Source organism: Thunnus maccoyii, chromosome 14 (genome assembly GCF_910596095.1).
Source record: "Thunnus maccoyii chromosome 14, fThuMac1.1, whole genome shotgun sequence".
Classification (NCBI taxonomy): Eukaryota; Metazoa; Chordata; class Actinopteri; order Scombriformes; family Scombridae; genus Thunnus; species Thunnus maccoyii.
Window position 1 is genome coordinate 24,691,795 of NC_056546.1, and position 27,235 is coordinate 24,719,029.

At 39.5% G+C, this 27,235-nt stretch overlaps 1 protein-coding gene across 1 annotated transcript in view; it reads left to right on the forward strand.

The window, feature by feature from the left end:
- Nucleotides 1-27,235, forward strand: part of dntt (deoxynucleotidyltransferase, terminal) — an 81,928-nt gene that overhangs the window by 1,217 nt on the left and 53,476 nt on the right. The window contains exons 2-4 of the mRNA XM_042434264.1: nt 6,904-7,078; nt 9,553-9,663; nt 26,000-26,170. Of these exons, the coding sequence (XP_042290198.1) occupies nt 6,904-7,078; nt 9,553-9,663; nt 26,000-26,170 (457 nt within the window). The remainder of the gene's footprint in view (nt 1-6,903; nt 7,079-9,552; nt 9,664-25,999; nt 26,171-27,235) is intronic.

A 27,235-nucleotide genomic window follows, 5' to 3' on the forward strand; every position in this document is an offset into this window, starting at 1 on the left:
ATTTTTTAAGAGTAAACTTTGTTTTCGGTGCTGGGCAGCTAAAACTCAGGCTTTGAGCTCCTCTTGAGCAGGTGTGTGTGTGTGTGTGTGTGTATGTGTGTGCATGTGTGTTCCTCTGCTTGTATCCTTGCCAGAACTATTTTCACTTTTAGACATTCAGAGTGGGGCCAGTTTTTCAAATTAAAGTTACTGTAGTGTTATAAAATGTTGGAAGTTAAGCATGTGATTTAGGGCCCATATATGTAGTCAATAAAGGGTCCCCATCAGTATGGTATAACTAACGTGTGTGTGTGTGTTTGTGTGTGTGTGTGCGTGTGTGTGTGTGTGAGTGTTTAAATGTGTGTCTAAGTGTGCCTGCCAGCCGCGCGCCAGCTTGGCCATGGCAGCATTCCCAGAAACACAGCTTGAGCGCTCCTACGGTTACACTTGGCTTGATACAATTGTTTGAAACCAACGACAGGAAGTAGAGCGTGCCTGCCTCAAACTGACATTAATTCTGCAAGCCGACAAAACTGATATCAGCTGCAGTCTGATAGCAACACCTCCCATATCTAGTCTTACACAAGTTATAGGCACACTGCCTTGAGCATATGGTCCGATACACTGTGAGCGTTCCTCCGTGCATAAAGGTATGTGCTGGTACACACACCACACACACCAGTCTCCCCCTGTCCTAATTTCAAGTCTGATGCACATGAACATGGATCCAAATATCGACATGTTTGTCCTGGCTGATTGATGAGCTGTATTAAATACTCTTTCACGAATGGCAGGAAACACATACACACACACAGACACACAATGGCCTTTCACTAAGGAGCCCCAAATATTCAATACTATGACTATGAAACAATAATCGCATAAATAAAATATGTAAAATTTATAAATACAAATATACACATATAAAATTATTTCACAAAATAATTTGTGAAATAATTTAAGGGCCTTTTCACACCTGAATGTCCAAACTGAGGTTCATGTTTTTGTTACATTGTATACATTTAATCCGGTTTGTTTTGGTTTCACATCGCTATTATGCGAGTGCACTAAGGAACTCTACATCCTGTTGTCATCACCTATGTGGGCTGCGTCTCACTATACTTGACATTGATTGGTTGGGCGTGCGCCGTGTTGTCGATTTGGCGAATAGCCTTTGCTGTTTGAATTAATGGTAAAGAATAAAAAAATGAATGAACAGATTCATTTCGTTGCCACTATAATAATATTATTATGGCATTACTTTATCTTCAGTTGGCATTGCTCTCTCGTCCTCTCATATCCTCTCTCTCTCATCCTCTCCAAAAATACCTGGAAAGTGTTGGCATTTTAGTTTTTTCCAGTTCACCATATTTTGTCGTTGGACCATATTTCAATCAAAAACTTGTGCTGTGTTCCAAATCGCATACTTTTTCTTTTTACTTGTAGTACGTAGGCTATTGCAGCTGCCCTTGCAAAGTATGTACTGTTGCATGTATGCAAACAATTGGGACATACTATTTCGTCATAAACTGTTGTACCAGCTTCCGTCACTGCACTGTCAATGCACTGTCATCTATCTGTGGTTTCATCATGGTTCAGTCAAAGTGACGTTGATGTGACTGCTGTAAAGAGGATGTGGAAAAGCCAGAAAAGCATGCTGGCTTGCATCAAGCCGGGCTTGAAAGTCAGTTTGACATAGTGGCCAAACTGTGTTGTGAAAGATCAGCGGATACATTTTTTTGAGTGTCACAAACCCTGCAAAATGATTTGTTTCACCATCAGAATTTGATCCATTCGGTCCAATAACATCTTGAATTATTTTAACCCCATTCAAGTTAGCAGAGGGCTAAAATGGAAGTTAGCCGGCTCGGCTGGTGGAAGTATCTGGTGTTCCTGGCTTTATGGGCCACATGATCCCGGAAGATCCGGGTAATTTTATACCCGGAAGTCAAACTTTTTTGGCTTTGTGCGCCACTGAGCAACTTCCATAGGAATGAAAGGAGCCCTGCCTCCAACGCTGTATCCACTTCTCTTCATACATCCATGGCTTACATACTGCAAAATGCAACCAGATGCAGTAGGACATCCTGGTATTTTTGGCATATGGCATTTGACATACTATGTATGTATGTCTCCTCCTCTCACCATATGCTACCGCAGCTCATTTTTCCTTTTTGTGGTTCTGCTGGAACTTCTAGTAATTGGTCTGAAAGTCTTGTTTTTTTTCTTGAGTTTTGTAAAACTCTTTTTGTAAACCTTAACATTTGAACAGAAACTTTATGTTTCATTATTTAAGCATACAGGCTGCATTAGAATAAGAGTTACAAATTAAATGTTGGCCTGTAGCCTTCAAGTAGAAAGCAAAGCAGCCCAAAAAATTCAAGTCATTTCAAATTAGAGGAACTGTATGAAATGGCATGCTGTAACAACAAATACAACTGTGTGATTATGTGCTCTCATTTTGGTTTGTATTCTTGTAAGTATGACTGACACTTCAAGTGTTTCAGCATTTAAACAAACACACTCCGGCTGTATTATAATAATAACATTGAGTTATAGATGGAGCTGTTGATACTACTGATAACTAAAAACGCTGGCATTGATTTGGTGTCTATGTATCTATGGTATCTTTGTATTGATTCTTGTGACATCCCTGATTTTAACCACTTCGTAATGTGGTTATCGGGTTGTTTAGAAGAATGGCTCCCAAACTGGGATCAGAAGATCACCAGGGGTCCTTGACAGGCTGCATGGGGTTCCCAGTAAAAGGACAAATAGATTAATTTCTCTTTTATTACACTAACTTCTAGGGAATGTATGTTCTTAGAGGGGATTCTTTAAGACAAAGTACTCTCAAACATGGGTCTGTGGTCTTGTGTACATCCATTTTGGAGTGCTGGATTTTTCTAGCTTCCGTCCATTGCTAACCTTTTGCTCCTCTGGGAAGCAGGGCAAAAAGTTATGTTATGTTATGTTATGTTATGTTATGTTATGTTATGTTTTCTACTTGGAACACTCTGAAACACTGAAAAATTGGACCCATGCTTTGAAAGTTTAATAATATATAAATAAATAAATAAATAAATAAATAAATAAATAAATAAATATTTGCATGCATATTTATAATATTTTTTCATTGTACAACACAGGCAATTTCAGTAGAGGCATATGACAACAGGATAGAAAGAACTGAGTTGTACTTTTGTAAGTTCCTTCAGTCCAAAATGGCGGACGCGTAGCTCTGCTGCATGGATGTATGTATAATAAGAGCTGTATAGGGCATCGCCGCTCAGCCTCGCAGCCAATTTTTCAGAGTGGCCACTCGCGGTATTGCAGCGAAAAATCCCACTGCGGCCCAAAAAGGATTTTCCCCATAGACCACCATTGTAAAACAGACGTCTGTAAAACTGTTGACAGGACACCTCGAACTGCAAACAACGTCAATTATGACTCATTCTATTATGAACTTTTGATTCATGGAGGTTTTATATTTGTAAAACTTTCCTTAAGCCGAGAAAAGCGATTTAAAAATCCGTGACGTCATCACCATGTAAAGTCTATGGGTCAAGCGGGAACTCGTGGGCGGGGCCAGCGGGGGAAACACTACTGCGCACATTCAGTGGGCCGCACAACGCGGAAGCAAACCCGGAAGCTAGAAACCTTTTTTGGCGTATGCGCCAGGCGAGCAATTCCTATAGGACTGAATGGGCGCCATTTTTAGTCCGGTATCCAGCTCTTATAATACATCCATGCTCTGCTGCTGCGTGCTGTAATTGTAATGGGACGACCACGCCTTGTAAGTTGTTTATTATTACTCAGCATCCAGGTGAAGAACCAGGCTCCTGTTGGCTCGAGTAACTACAAGGAAAGACTGTCTGCTTTTTTCCCTCTTCTCTGCTGTTATTTAGAATTACTATGGAGTTGTTGTTGCTCTAGCTAACACGTGCTAACTGGCTAAATTTTCAGTTGTTGAGTTTAGGAGATGCAGGCGGACATGTGACTGAGCTTCAAGTGAAATTCATTGTGGAATGAGTGTATAATTTAAGTGTGAGCACAAAGAAAAATATCCAAACTTCTGAAAAGGGCATTTTCAAGTAAAAATGTATATAATGAGATAAAAAGGGACTCCATTAAAACTTTGTTATAATGAAAGTAAGAATGAGGAGAAAAACACTTAATGATTTCAAAATTCATTTATGTATTTTACACAATATGTATTACCACCACATATTTCACACATTCATATGATTTCATAATGTCTTGTTTATTTGTATAACATTGAACCCTTTGGGGTGCCATGTTGGAGTTCATAGCACAGAGACTGTTGGTGACGTAACTGGCCACTTCCTCATGTGGTTTATCTTGGTAGGATGGGGGAGTTAAGATGCTCTTCTTGGGTACAGTGATCATGTATATCAGTGAAGATGCCTCATGAGAGCAGCTGTAAAAAGGCAAACAGATGAAACCTCGCCATGGTGTTAAAATCTGTTCTGGACATACTCGGTCTTTGATCTGCCTGTTGGTTTTCACTTTTGGAAGGAATGGGAGGCGAGCTGCTGACAGGAACGGGGCAGAGAGACGACTCGAGAGAGTTCTCCATATCAAAGCCCATTGACTTTAGCCTGTCCTTGTGTCTGGGCTCAGAGTCCCACTGATTCTGGGAAGTACAATCTGGTGCTGGGCTTGCATTCTCGCTCATTTGCATGCCAATCTGCCATTTTACATTCAGTGAGGCTACGCATAAGATAAGGATCCAAATTCAGGGATGGATTATATCTAGGTAAACATGGCAAGAGGAGACAGTGTTTTTTTTCTGTGATGCGCAGTTTTGTTCCCACATAGCAATGCTGTGTGATTTTTAGAGGGGAATCAAACCAAAGGGCCAGACTGGTGGTTGGACTGTTCACTGCAAGTGAATTCTTTATTCATGTCTTTGTCCTGGTAAGGATTTATTTTTCTTTAAAATGGACCATTGGTGGCCAGACTGGTATGCCAAGCAGATAGAGGATTAGTTTCGCCAGTGATTTGGCCAATTAGGCCTCAGCCTGAGCTCTGCTGGGATGTTCCTTAAGGAGTCGTTCCACCGATTTACCCACGCCCAGGAGAGAGGAAGAGGAGGAGCATGCTGAGGGTAATTATGCACGGCTGGGTGCCCTGATTGGGTATGGTAGTTATACTCCGTGGCAGGAAGCAGAAGGGAAGGAGGCCGTGATAAAAAAGTCTGTTGACAAAGTCTCCGCGGAGCTGTAGGAAGCACTGGTTGAATGAGTCAGCTATCAAACAGTGAAGGGAGGCAATGAGGGTCTGTACTGATTGCTGTTCACCCAGTGTTGATCCTCAAACATCACCAGTAAGACCATGATGCTGAGAGCTGAGCTGCATTCAAAAGCCTCACTTGAACACCTCCACTCTACAACAGGAATGTTTTTTTGTTTTGTTAGATCCAGCAGTGAAGGAGATCTTTCAATTAAACCGTTCAAGGTGTTCTGGAAATCCTACTAATCCATAGACATGGTATTGAGGCTTTTGTCTACTTATGTTTTGCATTAAGATCATTTAATTACTTAAAGGCCCTGAAAAGAGATTTATATGTTTGTGTTTTTGTGTGTGCTCTTCGCATTGGTTTGAAGCAGGTGGGCCTTGGTGGGAAAAAGATAACACACTGTGCACGAGTCAGAATTTAATGACATTTTAATCAAAATCTGGTGGCAGTTGGTTGGGTTGGATTGAGGTTGAGTTGTTGGGCTACTGTCAGTCAAATCTGATGAAATAACACCCACACTGTTCTGGTGAAGCAGATCAGTTGAGCTATAGAGAGCCAAAGTCCTGACATTGTGTCCCAACTAGCCTCTGTGGTCTCTGTAACTCAATGCAATATCTCATTCAACATTCATCATCAGTCTTTCTGAAAAAAATAAGTGTGTTCCAATGGTTTACTTTCCATATTCTAAGACAAGTTGGCATCCACTATAGCACTTGCTAAATTGCTAAATAAGTCTATGTGATTTTAATGAAGTTCAACAATGATTACTTTGTGAACTTGCAAAAACTATACCTCCCGTTAAAAAATTTACCAGCATGTCAGAGCGGGTACATGCAACATTGCAACAAAGCTGTAATCTCTGCCATCTCAAAACTTGCAAATGGGCTCGCCTCCTTTTTCAAGCTGCAACATTTAACTCGCGGGGGTCTAGGGCTCATGGGAAATGACATTCGTTAAAGGCTGCTTAAAATATTGAACAAACAACAGTCGTTTAAGTGAGCCACATGACGTACGGTTGAGAAAGGCCATGTTTCAAGGCTGGATTCTAAATGATTTGCGTTATTACAAATGTTTGCAGGATTTTTAATGATGTTTTCTTACTTTTGGAACAGAACCTGGAAGTTCTGATTTCACTTCTTCATTCCTAATAAGTAATAAATAATAGGGCCTACTTTTTATCAAAACTTCAATGTTAATTGTTGCTTATTTTTCATTTTCATAAATTCTATAAAGAAATACTTAATATTTGAAACCAAGTTTTCAGGCGCTTTAAAGCGGCAACAATCAATTTTATTTATAATACCAATGGCTCACATTGCGACTTGTATGTGAAAGGGGAAAGTGGCTTTGAAAAATTTGAGTGATGAATCTTATGCTTTTTAGTGTCTATGAGGTCATTGTTTTGGTTTTATGGCTCACAATGTTACTGTTTGGTTCAGTCTCATGTTGTGTTTTCTCTAAAAACCTATTGTCCAGCACAAAGAGAGCAATTGTATAGATTCCTGTAGTTCCTATAGAGATGAAATTAACTGGAACTTTAACTCGTCATACCTCTGAATAATAATAATAAATAATGCTCGCCACTATTCTTGAGCTTCGACAGAACTGAATAAAACCAATAAAGGAACCTTCTGACATCTGTTCTCACCTTGCTTTTACAGCGATGAGGTCACTCACGTAGTGTCAGAGGACAGCGAAGCTTCATCCCTGTGGGTGTGGTTAAAAGGGTGTGGCCTGAAGAATCTACCCACAATGCTCGTGTTGGACATTAGCTGGTTCACTGACAGCATGGGAGCGGGGAGACCTGTTGCTGTGGAGACCAGACACCTCATTCAGGTTTGTGTGTGTCACAAATAAAACAGAACCATCTAGCATCTAGATAGCTATAGTGTAAGCACTAGATGGCACTATGGACCAAACAGGAAGTTTTTCATTGAGTGTGTTACCACAAAACAAACCCAAGAGCCATGCAGTATTTGATGATTTGAGGGAACCCACAGATAATTTTATATTTTCTCATGCAAGTGATGCAAATATATGTAGGTATGTGTGAGTGTTTAGACATTGCATGCATCAACTTCTTTCTCTCCCTGCAAATCTATAATGACAGGGAGCTCTTAAAAAGAGGACACATCTAACATCTAACTTCATCCTCTGCTCATGTTACTACACTTCACCTCGCTGATAGCAACAGAAACATTCCCCATATTGTGTCAAATAAACCCATCAGCCGGACGTCAGGGCTCAGAGCAGCCTACTAACTGAAAAACACACACACATATATTCCCCCTGTGGATGACACTACGAGGACTTGGCAGCATATGAGTCCAAAATAAAGAAATATGTTGCCTGCTCCCACAGTGGAGAGGAAAAAAACACTCAACTGCTGAAGTCACATTTGCCAGGCTCCGTCTATGTTTTCTCTTAACAGCCTGTGACAGCGTTAACGGTCAGGATGACATTTGCCGTTTTTGTGCCTTCATATGAAATGAAATACCCCCAAAATGCTTTTGTCTTGTTCTAGTATTGTTTCCACATGGCCATGTGAGTGCGGCACATCAGTAGTGCTCTTCTAGTTGGCTGCATCCATCCATCAATCCATTTAAGGAGCTACCATGTAGAAATAAAATATTCCCCAAACATGCTACTTCTTGGGCACATTTGCCTGCGGCTCTTCTTGATAGTCTGGAAATGCAATCTGTTTTACTATCATAAATATTCTACACCAAGTCAGGGAGGAATTTAAAGCATTAAACCCATTGAAATGTAATATTTTCCATTACTTCTTGGCTTTCAGAGAGGTTGTTTAGCCTGTTTAAATGGAGAAGTGGTGAGAATGGGGAATGAAAATTGAAGTGATTGCCAGGGAATGGATTTAGAGTTTGGCCTGTGAACATGTGTCTCCCATCGCTCCTCTGTAAGGAGACAGGTGGGCTGGCCTTCTGAGAATGATGTTTGTATTTTAGTGTGTAGGTGCGTGGGTGCAGGGGCAAGCAGCTTCCCATAAGAGGTGGGACCTCGGTGACCTTTGCCCTGCTCAGTGGCCCGAGAGGATTTCATTAACCCACCTGAGTGCACTTCTCTGCCTGCGTGACAGGCATTAACATGGAGGCAGGAACAGGCCTGGAGTGTCTCTACGGGGGGAGGAGGGCACAGGAGTGGGCGAGGTCCAGCAACACTTACTGTATCTTATCATCTCAGCAGATGGTATGTGGAGAAATGAAGCTGCATGTGCACGTAGACTGCACACATTAGTTTAGTTACATGTAAGCCATACAGCAAAGGTGGAGAGGACACAAGAGAGAAGGCCATGAGGGGATACGCTGCCTCTGAGATCAGTGTAAGAGCTTTAACTTCCACAGAGTTATAGGCCTGTATAATAACAGAGCCCAGATGGGGAAAACCAACCTCTGCATGCTGATGCACAGACGTTTGTCTCCATGGACCCACAATCCCATATTGGATTAAACAAGCTGCAGTAGAGCTGGAAAAGTGATGGAGAACCCCCTGTTGTATTTAGAGGAGCACAGGGAGTTTCTAAGGCAGTTTTACTTTTGATTGGCAGAAAAATTGTGCCGTGAAATATATTCAAAGTTATTCTTTTTTTTTTTTTTTGACAACGGGAAAGGCTCCTGGCAGAGAATAAATGATGAACATTTTTTGAATCCCTTACTGATTGATTCAGCCAAGCAGTGTGAGAGGTACTAGCTCTTTTCATTATCTTTTTGAGACACCCCTGTTCCTTCTGCAGCATCGGTCTCAGTCAACACTGTGTGGTGACAATTTCTCCATCTTCCTCTTTCTCCTCATCCTCCCTCTCTCTGTGTCGTTCTTCTACCCAATCCACGGGTAATTTTATGGACGCAATGTTCCCTTTGTGATATCTAATTGTCTGCAAGAATATTAATATTACATTGGTAATCCTTTTGACACATATATTACAAATGGGGAACCATTTCTTCATAGAATGAAAAGGCAATTTACAGGAGGCAAATTGGATGATGGCAAGCAGATTTGTAATGCCACGGGTTAGGTAGCGTAATGGATTTGGATGCCACCAGACTGTGAGATGAGTGTCATTAGCCTGTTGCCCTGGAGACACACAGTCATAAAAATAACTTCTCCAAGGCAAATGGCTACATTTTTATGTAATTCAATTTGAACTCTTGGCTCTGTGCTAGTCAGGAATAGCCTTACACGCATTTACACATTTAGCCTCTCAACAATTTGCAATGGCTCAGAAATTAAAACGATATATGACTGCACATATATGTGTGTGTTTATCAGTGTCTGGTTATTTTTGTACACAGGACACCTTGTCCACATTGCCAGAAGGTTCTACACCCACTCCTGTGGCCGCAGTCTCTCAATACGCCTGCCAGAGACGGACAACTATAGAAAACAACAACAAGATTTTTACAGTAAGGAACTATTACCTAACCTCATTCTGGACACAACAGCACTTTCACATGTTTGCCCACCAGAGACTTCCGCTCTGACTTAGCGATGTAAAAAGCCCCCTAATCTGTTCTGCTCTAATTAGATGGCTGGCTTGCTTCACTCAGCAGCGCTCTGACACAAACCTCCCTCAAAATACATTAACCTGCAAATGAGTAGCATCTGCAGCTGCGGCACGTTGGAGTTGCGACAGCTGACATGCCCACGATCCCTGGCACGGGGCTGGCATGGACACGCCCTAAGGCGCTGAGCGCTACGCCAAGATGGGCGACGGATGTGACACTCCTCACGAGCAATGATGGATCTGCCCCTCTGCCATCTGGTGGGCGGTGTGGCAGGGTGGATGGGGTGGATATGGTGGGTGGGAGCGGCTGAGGAAGGACACACAGGTTCTCACATTGCAAGAAGGGAGAAGTGGTTAATCAGCTGATTGGCTCAGGTGAAGATGACCGTGAAAGAAAAGGGAAATGTTGAAACTAGTCAGAAAATAGGAACAATGCAGCATATGCATGTTTCATGTAGTTGTATTAACTGAACAAACAAACAATAAATCACCCTGGCAACACAGCGCTGAAATAATTAGTTGATCCACAAAATAAATAACATTTTTTTTGGATTATTTATTAAGTAATAATGCTAAACAGTCATTATGAAGCTTTGCTGCTTTTTTTCAGTTTTATTTTATTATAAGTTGAATACTTTTAGATTTTGGACTATTCATCAGAAAAAAGTTATTTATAGACGTTACCTCTAGCTATGGGAAACTGTGATGACATTTTCACTATTTTCTTACATTTTATAGACTTGATGATTAATCTAGAAAATAATTAATCATAAAAAAATTGTCAAATTAATTCATAATGAAAACCGTAATTACTTACTGACCTAAAGGAACAATCAGAACTTCCTGAAAAAGAGATATGTGCAAAAACACACTTTGGTGTGCTCTTTCCATTTCATTAATTTCCATCTTCCTCTTTGTTATCTGTCTCGGAAGCACTCGCTTGATGCCACAGAATATGAAATCTGAGGTTGAAAATGTGCTCTATCAATGTGAGGTGATTGGCAAACCTATGTGTGTGTTTGTGTGGGAGTGTGGAGACCCGCTGATGAGTTTCTGTAAGACCTATTAAGCACAGCTTACTGAGGGCCTGTGAGGCATCTGCTTCATAATGACTTTTTAGTTCCCAGTAACGGCAAATGTACATAACATACACACACGTGTACAGAAATTCACCAACATGTGCTTGCATGCGTGTGCTGAAACTCTCACGCACTATACACACATACACACACATACACACACACACACATGCACGCGTTTATCCACATGGACAGACACATACAGATGTGCACACCCACACATGTCTCACCTGGGGAGGGCAGCTGTTCAATTTCTTATCCCCTGTTTCTTTCCACAGCATTAACTCCATAATTAGCAATCCCACTCAGTTTCTCTATCCCCATGATTAACTCATTATCCCCACGTAAAGCCACATCAAAGAAGACTTTCTGATTAGAGAGAAAGGTTGTTCTAGATGTGGTCTTGAGAAAGCCACAGGTAAAACAGAATGATAAAATGCAATTACTTGAAATATCTAAGTCAGATTGAGATTTAAAAGTTAAAGTTCTTGCATCGGCCTTTCGACTGTAAACCAAATGTCAGTTTAAAAAAAAGCGACAGCTAACTAAAAGACAGGATATGATCTACTGTACGTAGCAGTGCTAATGAGGGGTAAGCTATTGATCCACAATGGTAAACCTGTCCTTGATCTGTCCTGCAGTCTGCTTATTCGCAAATCACAGTAATGATGTAATCACTGTGAATACATATCTAATGAAAAAGCTTTTAAGGATGCAGCAAGACTAGGAAATATGTACAGTATGTACATATCTTTACATGTGTGATTGTCTTTGTCTGTCTTTTTGCACTCAATGTGTTTTTCTGCATGTCTTTGTGAAGCAGTGGCAATTTAAAAGGTTGGTAATCATCTCCTCCATTTCAGTGATTGTTGATTCATTTTAATTAATTTATGCTGATTTGATAATTCTCACTTATTGAGGTGGTTGTGTATTTCGCAATTCACATTTAATGATATTGAAAACTCACAATCTTGGATTTGCAATTATGCTGACAATACTTGTTTTGTGATCTTGCCGTCAACCAGTCGTCACAATGTGGGAAAGTGTCCAAATATGGATTACTGCTGCTCCTTCATGAATGTTGTCAATAGTTCATTCTCACACATTAGCAAGTCAGATGTAGAGTTTAAAAATTCTAAGACTGTCTCAAACCAGGAATTATACAGTATGCAGCACCCAGCAGCCAGCTATAAGGTCACAGAGGTCTGCTCCTTGTTAATTTCTTCCATTGAGAAAAAAAAAAAAAAAAAAAAAGAAAGTTTTCATTAACAACATTAACTAGAGCATCATTGTTGATACAGTATGCAGCATTTCACTTAGGCTAGCTGGCTCGAGGCTACGATAACTAACTAGCCAGTTAACATGTAAACACTAATTAACAGCAAAGAGAGAGAGGCCAAGCTGAGAATTGGTTTTCTCAAATGAAATTCTGTAATTAATATTTTTTACATTGATAAAATGATTTGGCTTAAGAAATGCCTTTCACATTTTCAAATGCACAAATTTATAAAGGAATCAAACAACTACAGAAATTAAAAGCATGGAAAATAAACTAGGTGCTCATTATTTAAAATGTGCACCTATGGCCATATAGCAGACTCAGAATGTGTTTTTTCTGCTATTTTTGTTTTATTTGTTATCATTGTATTACTCTTACTGTATTTTCATAATAACTACATCCAATAATTCAAACCCTTCATTTAAAATGATCATCAAGCAACATAACATGATGTAATCGGTAAGGTCTGATCAAGCTCCCTGGTCCCTCCTCCCACAGAACAGTGAGAGACAGAGCAGTAAGAGAGGATGAATGCCAAAAAGATGAGAGCAGAATATGCTAGATTTATTTGTTGAAAAAAAAACAAACTCAGAAGAACAGAGGAGGAGCACAGAGAGAAGGAGAACATAGAGGAAGAGAACAGAGGGGAAGAACGGAGGGAAAAGAACAGAGGAGAATAGAGAGGAGCAGGGAAAACAGAAGAACAGAGGAGGAGAACAGACAGAAGAACAGAAATGAGGAGAACAGAGAGGAGCAGGACAGACAGAAAAACAGAGGAGGAGCACAGAGAGGAAGAGAGCAGAGAGGAGCAGGACCGACAGAGGAACAGAGAGGAGGAACACACAGAGAACAGAGAGGAGGGGAACAGACAGAAGAGAAGAGGAGCACAGAGAGGAGAAGGACAGACAGGAAAACAGGAGTCATTTTACATCCTTTCGATCGTGTGAAATAGGTAGCAGCATAGATATCCCCATCAGGCATTTGCTTGTCCAGAAATGCAGTAAATAAGCTCCATTAAAAGAAGAGATTCTGGACCTCACTCATTTCTAAACCCTGACTAGGGGCCTGCAGCAAATAAAACCACATTGGTAAATATCTGTACTTTCATGGATAAAATGATCATTCAGTTACTTGTTGAGTAACTGTGATGGGGCTACATTATTCTCTGGCTTCTTTTCATGCTGCTTATCTGGCTCAAACATACAGCAGTCCAGTATAATGGCTGAGTGATATTTCTGGTACAGTACCTGTCCTACTGTGTGCCATAGCTAACCAGTGCCACTGTCACCTAGCAACCACAACGGTGTGGGTTTGTCTTGAAGTCCTGATGTCTTTTGTTTTATTTATTTGTATTATGTATTTGGTTATATCATTTGCGAAGAAAAGAAAGAAAGAAAAGCCCCTACCAATCCAGCATTTGAGCTCGAAAATCAACTCAACATATATTACAGAATAAATTTCCTATTCGTGCAGATTCTACTAGTATGATTGATACCAGAGGACTCTTGAGCCCCCTAGTGGTAGACTTTCACATTATAATACAGTGAATAATGCAGGCTGCAGAGTGAATACAGATCTATGGATGGTTCAAAGGGCTGAAACTAAATATGTAGATACAAAAATATATAATATATATTTATATAAGTAAATGTTTAAATTAATGGAAAAATATGATTCTATAATTTAATGCTTAATTGTCACCATAAATAAATAAATCACAAATGAAATGAGACATTAAATATATAAATTTTAAATCTATTTCTGTATTTGTTCATTTATGTATATATTTACACAGTTGTATATTTATTTATTATTTCATATATTCAATAATTTATTTACTTATTCATTTACTCACACATTTATTTATCTATCTATTTATAATTTATTTATTTATATATACTTTAATTTATCCACATTGTGACTTGCTCGAGCAAAATAAATACATCTTTCAACTTCATCCATCAAAAGTCAGTGGACAGACTCTGCCCTGCGGCCGGTGGTTGAACTTGTATCTACTGCTTTTGCCTAATTCAAGATGGCAGCACCCAGTGTGGATCTTAATGAAATCTTGCGTGCTACAATGGTAGATAGGTTGGCTGTAGCTGAACAGATGGAGGCAAATGCCAATTCCTGTGCTTTTTTTAGATCAGATTGAGGGCTTCACTGAACGAATTGGAATGATATCAGCCTTGACTGACAGAAATTTAAATTAATGAAGCTGTATTCACGATCCCAGATCCTGCTGGGTCTGTAATACTCTACTGTAATACTGCCCCCTGACTTTTGATGGATGAAGTTTATTTAGTTCTGTCGCCGCAGCAAGTTACACTATGGATAAATGAAAATATATGTGAATAAAATTATAAATGGATAAATACATGTGTGAATAAATGAATAAGTAAATAAATAAATTCATACATGAATGAATAAATAAATATGCAAATGTGTGTGTATATATACATGAATGAATAAATACACAAATAAATTCAACATTTATATATTTAATGTCTCATTTAATTTGTGACTTATTTATTTATTTATTCATGGTGACACTCTGAAATGAGAAATTTCCAAAAAATGAAACCCTTGGACTTTCACACCAGCATCAATGTAATATTTTTTCGTGCATCATCACTAAATGTTTACAAAAACATAAAGCATGCACTGAAAGTTAAACGTGGCCAGCTCCAGGGAATGAGGTGAGTCGGAGTTGAGAAACACAGAAGAATAGAAAACACAGGGACAGGTTTCACAGATGAAGGAAACATTGAATTAACTAATGGATTTCAGGGCGGGTAACCTGGACATTTTGAGAAATACACTTGCTTTCTTGTGGAGAATTAGATGAGTAGACTGACATCCCTCTCATGTCTGCATTAAGAATTGAACTAGAGGAAAGAAATGATAAAGATTAGCTCACTTCTAGAGCTCACTATCAACACATTGTATCTTGTTTATTAAGGTCACTGCTGCTGTTCCTCAAGAAATACTTACAGCACGTAACTCCCCATAAACCACAACTTGTAATTTGTGTATAGATTAAACAAAGAAGATAGAATGTATTTATTAGTGGGCTTTAGGCATATTTTTGAACTTTGGTGTAAGCGACGCTAGCTGCTTCCCCCTTCTTTAAGGCTTTAGCTCCATTCTTAACGCACAGGCGAAAGTGGTTTCAATCTTCTCATCTAATTCTGATATGAAAGTTGTTGAACTATTTCTTTATAGATGGCGAGGTACACTCTGAGCACAGTGCGATTGTTCAACATCAGGATTTGTGAGCGTGTTTCTATTTACAAGTAACATTTCAAATGGAATTGTTTGCTTGTTTTAGCAGAAATACTCAAAGACAAAGAATAAACATATAAAACTGACCAATTTTCACCACTACCAAAAAAGCTTATTTTTTTAACCAATTTATTTGACAATGATAAAATGTAGTGGAGCAAGGGCTTGAAATGATATGTATGTGTTGTGTGTGTGTGTGTGTGTGTGTGTGTGTGTGTGTGTGTGTGTGTGTGTGTATATGTGTACATTGCATCTTGGTGTGTATGCTGCATGTACATACAACTGTATACTTAGAGGGATCCGTTGGACAGACAAAGTGTCAGAAGTAACAACCCGCAATGATTTCAGCAGGGTGTGCTGGTGAAGGAGGAGGATGTAGGTGGTGCAGAGAGACGTCAGGATCTGGAAGAGAGGATGAGCATCATCTCAGCAGCAGCACCCCAGTGAGGTGTCAATCACACACTGGCAGCAAGCGGCCCTTCATTCCACAACCACGCACTACTGATTTATTCATCGCTGCTTCCTCTTTATCCCTCACCATCCCTGCCTCACATTCTTTCAGTCCAGTTCCCCCTGCCCCTTTTGTTATAACCCCCCCCCCCCCCCCAAAAAAAAAAAAAAACACACACACTCTTTCACTCTGGTATCACTTCCCCCTGCCCTTTTGTTATGCCTCCCCCCCAACCATTCTTACTGTGTTTCTCTCACTCTTGTTGTTTCTTGCTCTTGCTGTGACTGGGAAATCCGAGCTATCAGTGTTCATGTACACACATACAAGTCAAGCCTACACCCTCTCTTTTTCATCTGCTTAGCTTTGAGTCTTCTACTGTCATAATTTCACCATAAGCCTGACATACGCAGACACAAAAATTGACATTTGTGTCTAGGCTGATTGACGTGCAGCACTGAATGCCTTTTCTCTGATGGCAACACACACACACACACACACACACACACACATATATATATACACACACAATACACACACAAACACACACAGTGTACCAGACTAATGAGGGAAGGGGAAAAAAAGAGTCAGTGAGAGAAACATCATGAATTTGTTTCCCTTCAGCACAAGGCCTGCAACGTATTGATAGGACAAGCACCACAGAGGAGGAGATGGGTGGGGTAGGGGAGTCGGGGAGTGGGGGTAGGGTGGTGGTGATGGTATGGGAGCGCTGAACCTCAAATCAAATTGATTCCCTACATCACCCAGTGGAGTTAATATTTATGACTTAAACAGCCAAAAGATAAAAACCTATAAAGATCAGAAAAGGGTCAAACTTCACTTTTTGGGAGAAAGGTATCTTGTCCCAAGACATTTACCTTTGCTCTCTGTGTTCAGGTTTTCATATTGTTGTCAAGATCAAATCCCCAAATGTTAGATTTCAGATCAAAATGCCTTCAACTTTCTTTTGAATTACTCCATTGTAAGAAAACAAATTAGACACACTCCTTTTCTTTATTTGAGATAAACCTTAAAATGACATGGAAAAAAAGAAAATCCAAATTATGTCCACTACTTATTAATTAGATAAGGGATAGATTAAATCCATCTCCTAGCTGTTAATCGTGTTGAATCTCTTCTCAGTGGGTTCTCTGACCTCCTTTCATGGTTTCTTTTTGCGCATGCAGCGAGGCGGGCTGCTGTGTGAACATGACTTGCAGGCATGTCCGTGATATCCGGTGGTGGGGGGTAAATCGGCGTGCTATATCAACGTCCCTGCGCACTAAGTCCCCCTACCAGCCTTAACTTCTCATTAATTAGATGAATCCATATGCAGGGTGGTTTTTCGAGCCCGCAGCGCTGACTCCATGCAGCTGCTACGTGAACATGACAGTTGACAGACTGGCTGCAGAGCGTTTGTGTGTGTGTGTGTGTGTGTGTGTGTGTGTGTGTGTGTGTGTGTGTAAGGTCCTAAAATCCAGTTTTTGGAAAGGTGAGAAATTATGTGTGGCATTTGGGTGTTCCACTTATTTCCAATGTTTCACTCATTTTAGGAGACCCTCATTTCTTGAAGGTGAACATTTTACAACAAGACCCAATAAGCAATTAAAACGCTGTATTAGTATCAAGACAATAACTTCAGATTTAAAAAAATAAACCATCATTTTGAGAATTAATTTATTTATTGTACTAACTTATACATTTATTTTTTGTCACTTTGGGGCAGCGCAACAAACTGGAAACACAACATTCACCTATTATAAAGTAATACGCCGACCGTGTTAGCAAACAGTTGCTTTTTTACACATCCAGCAGACACAGAGCAAGATTAGCATTCATTTGTCGTGTGTGAAGTTCAATATTCACTCTCAATTTAGCTCTGTTTTTGATCTCACTAACTCCTGAGAAAAAAATCTGGCTTTTTAGCAGCTATATCCTCCACTATGTTCACCAGCTAGTCGCTAACTTCTCTGTCTGCAGCGTGATGCAAGGCAGGTGGTACATAGTAGGTGTAACAGAGCTTTTCACAGCAAACAGCTGCCTGCTGCGTGCAACTGGAAACAAGATTGATGAGAGCACTGAGAGTGAACCAAAACAATAAAGTTATGGTCTGTAAAACAAAACAAGCTGAAAGACGCTAAAATTCTACAGAGAGCTGAGGGGAATACCAGAGTCTTTGTAGTTTTGTCACTATGAGTGACTCCTTTCATAGTACACATATATAGTCATCTGACCCATTGTTAATATTAATTGGAGCAACTTTAAATATGAGGACCAATACTATTTTAATCTCTGTGATTTCAGTAGAGAGATTAGTCCGGGATTGCGTTAGCCTAGCCTAGCACAAAGACTGGAAATATACTATACATAGAACAAATAGTGTATTGTAGCTGTTAATACATTGTTTAAACACTGATTTACACCTGTGTTAGTTTGTATGTGACTCCAAATTTAGAACATAAACATATGAACATTATGTACAGATTACACTGTTTTTCTATGTGCTCTCATGATATTTCCTCAAGTTCTCAGGTTTTACATCTACGTGAACAGTCAGTATAGAGCAGAGAAGGGTATTCTTGTCCTGGGCTCACAGTGTCAGGCATCTGTGGTCACCAAATGACCCTGTGGTTGTTCTTACTTGTGAAGAGGCAGGAACCCCACTCGTACTGTAGCCCTAACACATCTAGACAAACTACTTGTAACACACCCTGCACACAAATGTGCCCTCTCACCTCTCCAATTATGAGCTTGCTTCTCCTATTCATTGCATGCTGTGAGGAGAGCCCCGCTGTGTTTGTGTGTGTAAGTGTGTATGTGTGTATTTGTGTGTGCGTGCCGGGATGTAAAGGGTCATTCCTTTTCCATGTGCTGCAGTAAACGGGTCAGTGCGTCTCCTGGGTGAGCTGGACTTAAGTCTGCTGTTCACTGACCTGAGGCTGCATGTCTGCACAAGACTGCGGGTGGTGCAGTGACCTCAGAGTGGGGCTTGGCCAGAGGAGAGGAACCACAGCATATATATGGCCAAGTCTGTCCTGAGCTAGGGTCATACTGGGCTGCATCAAGGTCCAGGTCCAGGATTTGGAATTCTTCAGCTTTACTCTTTTTCTCCTCCAATATGTATTGTATAGTATTTCACTGATATCTATTTCAATTATTGTGTCTTGTTCTTAAACATTACTGATTCATGCATTACATAAAGGGCAGAGTAGCAGCATGCTAGAGTTAGCATAATATGAAATGCTGACCCAAATGTCATGAGAGATTACCAACCAATTCCTGCAGTCCTTGTGCTATCTGAGGTTTTAGAGAAGGTCCAACACACTCAGTTGCCTGTTTTCTTTTCCAATGACAGTCAAACATTGTCTACTCCAGCAGCATAGCAAAACCAGCATGTCGGCAGCAGCTGCTCCCTCTGTCAGTGACTACAATGAATCTGTTAAGCTTAGGTATATACTGCACTGAAAAGCCCCCAAAAAATTATGTTCAGTTATGTGTGAAAAAACATGGCAGGTGAAGACAGCAGGATTGGTTAAAATGGAAGTGTATCTTTTTAATAAGATGGAAATCTGTAAAAAAACAGGGCTAAAATGGCTGTCCAGGGTAGACAAGGTGTCAGGCCCATGTCTGCAGCTCTGTTGGAAGGTGTATGAAAGAGTTCTCATTATTCCTACTGACACCTCATATAAGTCCAGCCACTCCTTGCTCATGAGTTCACACAAGAACACCAGCCCGGCATAAAACGCTACATAGATATAAATGAGTGGCAGCGAGTCAAACATCAAAACAAAGTAGACCTATGTTATTTTTCAGATGTTAGTGGAGCAAACCAGGATTAAAAAAATAAGTGATAATAAGTGAAAGTTAAAAAGACAATTTGAACATATGACAAGTGGTGGAAAATAAGGACTCCATTAAAATGCCCATGTTGCTCTTTTTTGCTACAAATGTATGTTGTGTTATCTGCAGCTGAGCTTTAGAAATGAAGCAACTTGAAGAGAGCACTGTGTATGCAGGAGTGCATTTCTTCATTGCAACCTTATATTGAGTACAGCAACACACAGTGGCCATGTTTCAGTAATTACAACAAGAGCATGCCACAAAACTGTCTAGTCTATGAGTGCACTATTGTTGACGCAGTGGGAAAATGCAATTGCTTCCTAAGCTGTTAGCTGGTAGTCTGTAGGGTAAGGTTTTTTTGAGATTTTTTCCGCTTTATGGTTAAAAATCAACTAAGGCAGCGGCTTTAAATAAATACACCCTCTAGAAAAATTGAATTAAAATGGCATGAACTGAATGAAAATACCACCAACATTATGTTTTACATTATTGTAGTTATATGGAAATGGACAGTAGCATAAGTATAATAAAGAAGATAGGAAGACGGCATTGTTGGTCTATGAAACTGGATTTTATAATAGAAGACAAATGACAAGACAGTTTCTTCTTTGAAGCTAATAATAATAAATTTTTGTGGGAGGTGTACAGAGCAAAACACCAAATATCAGCTACAAAGTGACATAGCGTATCAGAAATGTGAACCCCAATGCAAAAACCCAATGCAATTTGCAATTATCACATTTTCCTCATTTAAAGAAGCACATAACACAACATGCTTAAGGGGTCTTGGCAAGAACAATACCCCAAGGATTTTCATGCAGCGACACATTAGCATTTTGTGTTATGCTTCTATAAATGACTGAAATGTGATAATTGTATGAAGCCACTCTTCCATGAAATTTTATATGTGCTACATGATTCTTTTTTTGAGTAGGTGGCGTAAATGTTCACATACTGTAGTTTTTCCAACCATTTATTGTTAATGTCTTTCTTGATGGTTTTTAAGCTGCATGGTGGCTGAATATGAAGAAGTACACCTGGCATCTTATTTCATATAATTCCATCTTTTTGCTTCAATAACTAGCAGAAATTTTCAGGCTGCTTATTAGACATAATGGGAGAAACATTACAGCCACAAAACCCACCTGCAGCTCTTTATTTCTCGCTGCACCAGCCTGCTCCATCTCAGAGATATTGACACCGCAATTTATTTTGAAATGTTTGGTCATAGCCCACAAACAAATATTACCTGTTTAACTAAATAACTATACTGATGATTCAACTCTCCTGTTGTGACATGTTTTTCTCCACTTGGTTCCGCAACAGTATCAGTTTTGCAGTGACACCAACTGTCAAACAGTCCAGCTGAACACAGTGCCAAACGTACAGCTGTGTGCCAACACTGGGAAGTGTGACACTGACATTGTTTCGTGAAGTGTACTTCTCATTTTAATTGCTTTAAGTGCAATAACAATCCATTGCTAATCCATTGCTTGCCAATGGTTTTGATGTTATATCATTGAATCATTTAGTCTGTTTTTATGAAAGTTACTTTTAGTTAGCAGAATATCTCAAAAATTACCCAACCTAATTCAACTAAATAGTGTGGAAAGTTAGTGCATAGACCAAGGAATAAAAGATTAAAATCCAACTGAAAATGCATTGTTTTGGTCTTCTACAGCATACATATCTGCTCTGTAAATCATTTGGCCTGTGTTCTCCCTTGAGAAAAATATCAGAGACCAAAAGGGAGAAATTTATATTTTAAATTCTTTCTTTTTCATGATGGCTCCTCCTAGTTTTTCATTGATTCAATAAATTCAATAAATGTTCTGTTATCTGCCTACATAGCTGGGGTCCTTATTTTAATACACCAAATCAAATCTTGAGTAAAGCAATAATACGGCGTTCATAGGCAGAGCAGACGGTCACACTGAGCCTAATAGCATCTTGTAACACAACACAAGAGCCACAAAAACTCACATTAGCTTTCCTGGTCAAGTCTCTTTCCTCTTGTCTAATTTAACCTCTTAAACTCCCCAAGGATGCTGGCGTCCTCAGCCGACATTACTGTCTTTCGGAGGGTGTAGCAAGCTCAGTTTCAAAGCTAGAGTGAGGATTCTGGTATCATATGAAACTAGAAGACCTAAGGCATCATACCAACCTAAGTTATACCAACCATGCCATGATAGCTTGTCGGGATGGGGGCTAAATAGCGCTCCAACATTAGGCTAAATTTTGGTGAGGGAAAAACTGGCATGGCCATTTTCAAAGGGGTCCCTTGACCTCTCACCTCAAGACACCTGAATGAAAATGGGTTCTATAGGTACCCATGAGTCTCTCTTTTACAGACATGCCCACTTTATGCTACTCCCATGCAGCTTTGGTCAAAAACTATGCAGTTGTTTTTGCATGCAATATAAATGTTATTTTCACCTATTCTAAAAATGATGTATTTGAATATCTCTGCATACTGGGGTCCCTAAACAGTCTTGGAATTGCATAAATTGGGTCTGACTGGAAAGCTGAGACTCTTGTGGATTCAATGACCCCAACTGTATTCATGTGTCCCCATAGTAGCCATTGCATTGCAGTGAGACTATTTTTTGAAACTTGACCTCACTATATAAAATGACCTATTGTGACCTTTAGGGTAATCACAGCCTCATGAAACTTTACACCCACAAACTAGAGACCTAGGGCTTTCAGAGGATGTATGGCTTTCATAGGTATATTTACAATAAGGGGGATTCTGAGCAATTTCCTGAACAGAAGAGTTTGCCATCCAATTGCTGAAAAATGCAATTCTTACAGAAATCTCCAAATGTCAAAAGTTTTTGATACCAAACCACAGCATGAATTTTTCTATGGTGTTCCACAAGGTCTTGGTATCTTAATGTGGTATTTTGGAGGGATGTTTGACCATTTTTATCAATTGTCGAGTGGTCAAAAATGGTAAAATTTTGCACCAAATCTGTATAACAAATGGTATCAACCTAAAAATTGCTCCAACAACTTATTATACATAATAAGCATGTGAATGGCCATCATATACTTCCATCGTAATGTTCCAAGCCCTTATGTACTCTAAACTTTCAAAATTTGAATAGGCACCTAACCAAAACACAATGTTTACTACAGATTTATGACTAGAAAAACTTGACACACATTGCTGAGCATTTCAATTTAATCTTCAAGTTCCCAGCTCTCAGATGATGTACACCACTTCTATGTGGTATATACTTTTGACCTGCTATCTCCCCCTAAAGATCCCCCTTCTACCCCTTAAAAAAGACAAAAATAGGTCTATGGTAGGAAGGGGGGAATGGAAGAGCTTAAAAACATGAATACACGTCTTGTCCTGCACCTTCGCTTGTTGAATGAGCCGCCAAACAAAGATTCACTGGGGAAAAGTGCACCTCTAACGTCAGTTTGCGGACTAGGTAGCTAATTAGCTGCTTAGCTGCATTACATTAAACAGCATGTAAACATACTTGAAAATGTCACTTTGGACCTGTAGATGCTTGGTCATCAATATCCCTGTTTGTGAGTTGACACAACGTGACTTGTAACTACAGCAGTTTGTTTACTTTGTCTTTGATCTGGTGTAACACCAGCACTCTGGCAGCCTTTCAATCAAATCAATTAATGTCAATCAAGCAAGACATTTACATGCCCCCCCCAGCCGGCTGAGTCAGAAAGGAGCCAAGCAGCATAGAGAGATGATTAAATATGACTTCAGTTGGACTTAAAGGTTTGATGAGGATAGTGCCACCATGTGGCCATTTATATGGCACTTTCGTTTTCACATTCTAATAACTTTTGAAATATGAGGTGGTCCCCTATAGACATGTATTAACAAATATAAGAATATTCTGCTTGGAACAATAATGTGTGTCTGATATATTTTCTCAACAAAAAAAGTATAATCACTATGGTAAAATCCTTAAAATGGCATCTACTCTTAAATATTAAAAATCATTAAAAATTCCATAATATGCAGATATATTTTATTTCAGAAGTTTAACTGCTGGACACAAGATGTCTCCTACTTCACTGTAAAGTCTATTCTCACTGTTTGTGCACTGGAGACTTCATGTTTCCACATCACACTTATGTAAATTGAATATTGGACCAGGATTGGCTTCCAAACTATTTGTGATGTCACAAATCATGCTCGTAGGCCCGCCTGTTGACATAAATACGTAGAAGGTGTATTTGCCGCTAGATTGTTTGTCAATGTCGCTGCCATATTGGACTGGGCAAGACTGGCCTCTAAACAAATACAAGTAAAAGGGGAGCTTTTATTACATTTCATTTGGTTTACATTTCTCAACTGATTTCAGTGAGTTGTTTTTATATTTAAGAGTTTATGATCTATGTGGAGTACAAAAAAAACTGAAGGGCTTTCCTTTTCCTCTTGAAAATATGGGATGAAAAGCAATGTATATTAGTACTAAACAACAGAACAGACTGATACTGTGCAACACTCAAGGGCCACTTGAGATTTCATGAAATGATGGCATTTTTGTCCTCCCTCAGAAAACAAAGGTCTCTCTCTCACCAAAATAACCTGTTAGCTATTACATCCAAATATCAATCAGCAAGCCAAATTCACAAAAAGCTTTTTGTGAATTACTTGAATCATTTTGGGGAGGCTTGGCCTCCTCTAGCCTCTTATTTACTCTTATTAGCGCTGCTCATGGGGTACAGCATCTGTCACCAAGCTAGCATGGCACACATCACAGCACAGCTTTCTCAAAATCTTTCTATTCCACTGAGATCATAAACCCTTGAATTTAAAAATTACTTCAGTTGAGAAATATAAACGTTATGGTGCTTTTTATCCAGAAAAACAGCTGCTCCCCTGTTTACTTGTATTTTTTTACAGAACAGTCTTGCCTCCTGGTCCAATATGGCGGCGATGTTGACTAACCCTCGCAGCAACATGTGGGGCCCACGTATATATGTCTATGGGTCCAGCTCTTAAAATCGGATTTTCAATGAGCACAGAGAAAATTTCTACTTCTTGCAGATGAATGCAAAACAGCCTTCTAGTGTCAAATTACTGTCAAACTGCACATACATCATTATGCACAGTGAAGCTCAAACATCCAAGAAGAAAAACATATTTTTGAGTGAAGGGGGACTTAAAATTCTTTTTATTCTTGAATCCTTGGTCAAACCCGTTTCCATCCACACTGATTTTCCTCCATTTCATTTTTTTAATAAGAAAAGAAAACATGTTTTAACCTGACCTAATACAAATATTTAATCCAAATTCTTTGCCAAATTTGGTTCATGACAGATTAGGACAACCCTGAAAAAAGTTGTCAATTTTTTTTTTAAATGCTGTACCATGTACCATAACAAGTTGCTAATTTCTTGTAGTTATGGCTTATTTTTTCCAGAATTATTGAATGCATTGTGTAAAAGTTATATTTAGAGGACTCTTGCACCTCTCCACTCAGAGCAACTGTACAAATTCTCATTTCATTTGAATTTGCATTTCACCAATTATGATGAATTTGAAAATCCATAATTCAGTGGTCATGAGTCCAACTCACTTGAATAGTTTATTCTTGTACTAAATCCTAGCATGACCACAGTTTAGGTGTTCTACAAAATTCAACAAGATTGTCTGGCTGTATTTCTTTTTTGATATGAATCCACATCAAGGCTAAAAACATAACACTCCCTATTGTTAAAATAAACTCCTTTAGAATTCAAGTTAGAGGATTGTGTGGACTTGTTCTTTCTCTAAGTGCTTTCTAGTATACCTATTCCTTTATTCATTCCTTTCATGATCCTGGCTGGAGCCTATTTGAGCATTTGAACATGTTGCCTTTGTAGAGGGAAAGTCCATGGCTGCACCTCTGGGGAGCCTGTAGTGAACAAGTGGAAAATGACAGGTTCCTGTCTGGTGTTTTGCTAGCCACTAATGTCTCTGTCCAGTCATCCAGAAGAGAATCAACATGCAGCAGGTCCTACTGTACAGTGACAGGGACAGAGACACAGACAGAGAGGAGTGATAGAGGAGGCAGGAAGGAAATGGAGGGAGTTCCATTCCCTGTCTGGTTCCTCTACGGGTCACTGCATCTCACACGTGAATGCACACCTGACACATCTTTGCTTGGCCTTGCTTTCTTTCCACGGGTTTCTAGGTGTTTCCTGCATCTTCCCACATCTTGTTACCTTTCTGGTGGAAAAGTATTTTTGCAGTCTAATATCTGCTATATTATTATTTTATTTTCCATCTCTTTTTCCTCACCCTTCACCCATACTTGCCTCCCTCTCCCTGTAGGATGCTTTTGAAGTGCTGGCTGAGAGCTCTGAATTCAACGAGAATGAAGGTTCGTGTCTGGCCTTCAGGAGAGCAGCGTCTGTCCTCAAGAGTCTGTCCTGGGAGGTGCGGTGTATGGGGGCCATTCAGGACCTGCCCTGCCTGGGAGAACGCACTAAGGCAGTCATGGAGGTAAAGCACAGCTTCAGTCCAGCTGTCAGCCAACCATTTGCAAGCTTTCCTCTGTATTATGTGTTGAAAGTAGTGTAAGTAGCCATACTAAACAAACTACAACAGACATTTTTCTTGTTATCATTTCACAAAATACACAATAGCTCATTGGTTGTCTGGGTTTGATTTTCTTACAAAACAGCTTGTGAATGCAAAGTCTTTTTTAGCAGCAAACTCTGAATTATCCACAAAGGAGATAGATCAGTCCATGCTTGGAAATAATTAATGGATGGATTACCTCTCTTGAATTTGATTTTCACACTGTAGTGAAATGATCTAAAACCAGTGGATGCTTGGAATGAAAGAAGGTCAAGCTAATCACTTTGAAAAATGCATTGAAAAATGCTCATTATAATAAATGTGATAGTATCTGTAGTAAACAAACTAAAACACACAAAACAAGCAGCATCGACATTTAATGTAGCAGTAAACCATGATCTTTATTGGCCTATATTACTGTGTGACTAACTCCTGTACAAAATAGTAATATAGTTTATGAGACAATGAAAGTTAAACAGCTCATAACTCAGTCATCACACAAAATATTATCATACCAGACTTGAATCACTTTATAACTTAGTTTCACTTCAAGCTCAAGATATGATTCACTATTTGTCAGAAATGTAAATCAAGCTATTTCAACCAAAATCCATCTTTTGAGTATCAACCACTTGACCCCCTGTAGTCTTGAAAAGTGGCTCTTAAGTTTGTAGTTTCCTCCCTCATGGAGGATGGAAGCTGCAATACAGTCAGCTGGAATAAACAACAATTACAGCAGTTTATGGCGCTATAAATTGGTGACTGAGAGCCATGGCAAATATGTCAAAACATCTCAAAATGTGCACATAAACTTCTCTAACCACTCCTGTAGCAAAATCCAACTCTTTAATTGCATATCCAGTATGTTCCAACTTTATTTTTGCCGCCTTGTGTGCCTGTTTTTATATATTCTTACAGACTGGCCAACGTTGGAGGTTGTGGGGTTTTAGTTAGTGAAACTAAAAGCACAAAAAAATTATAAGGTTA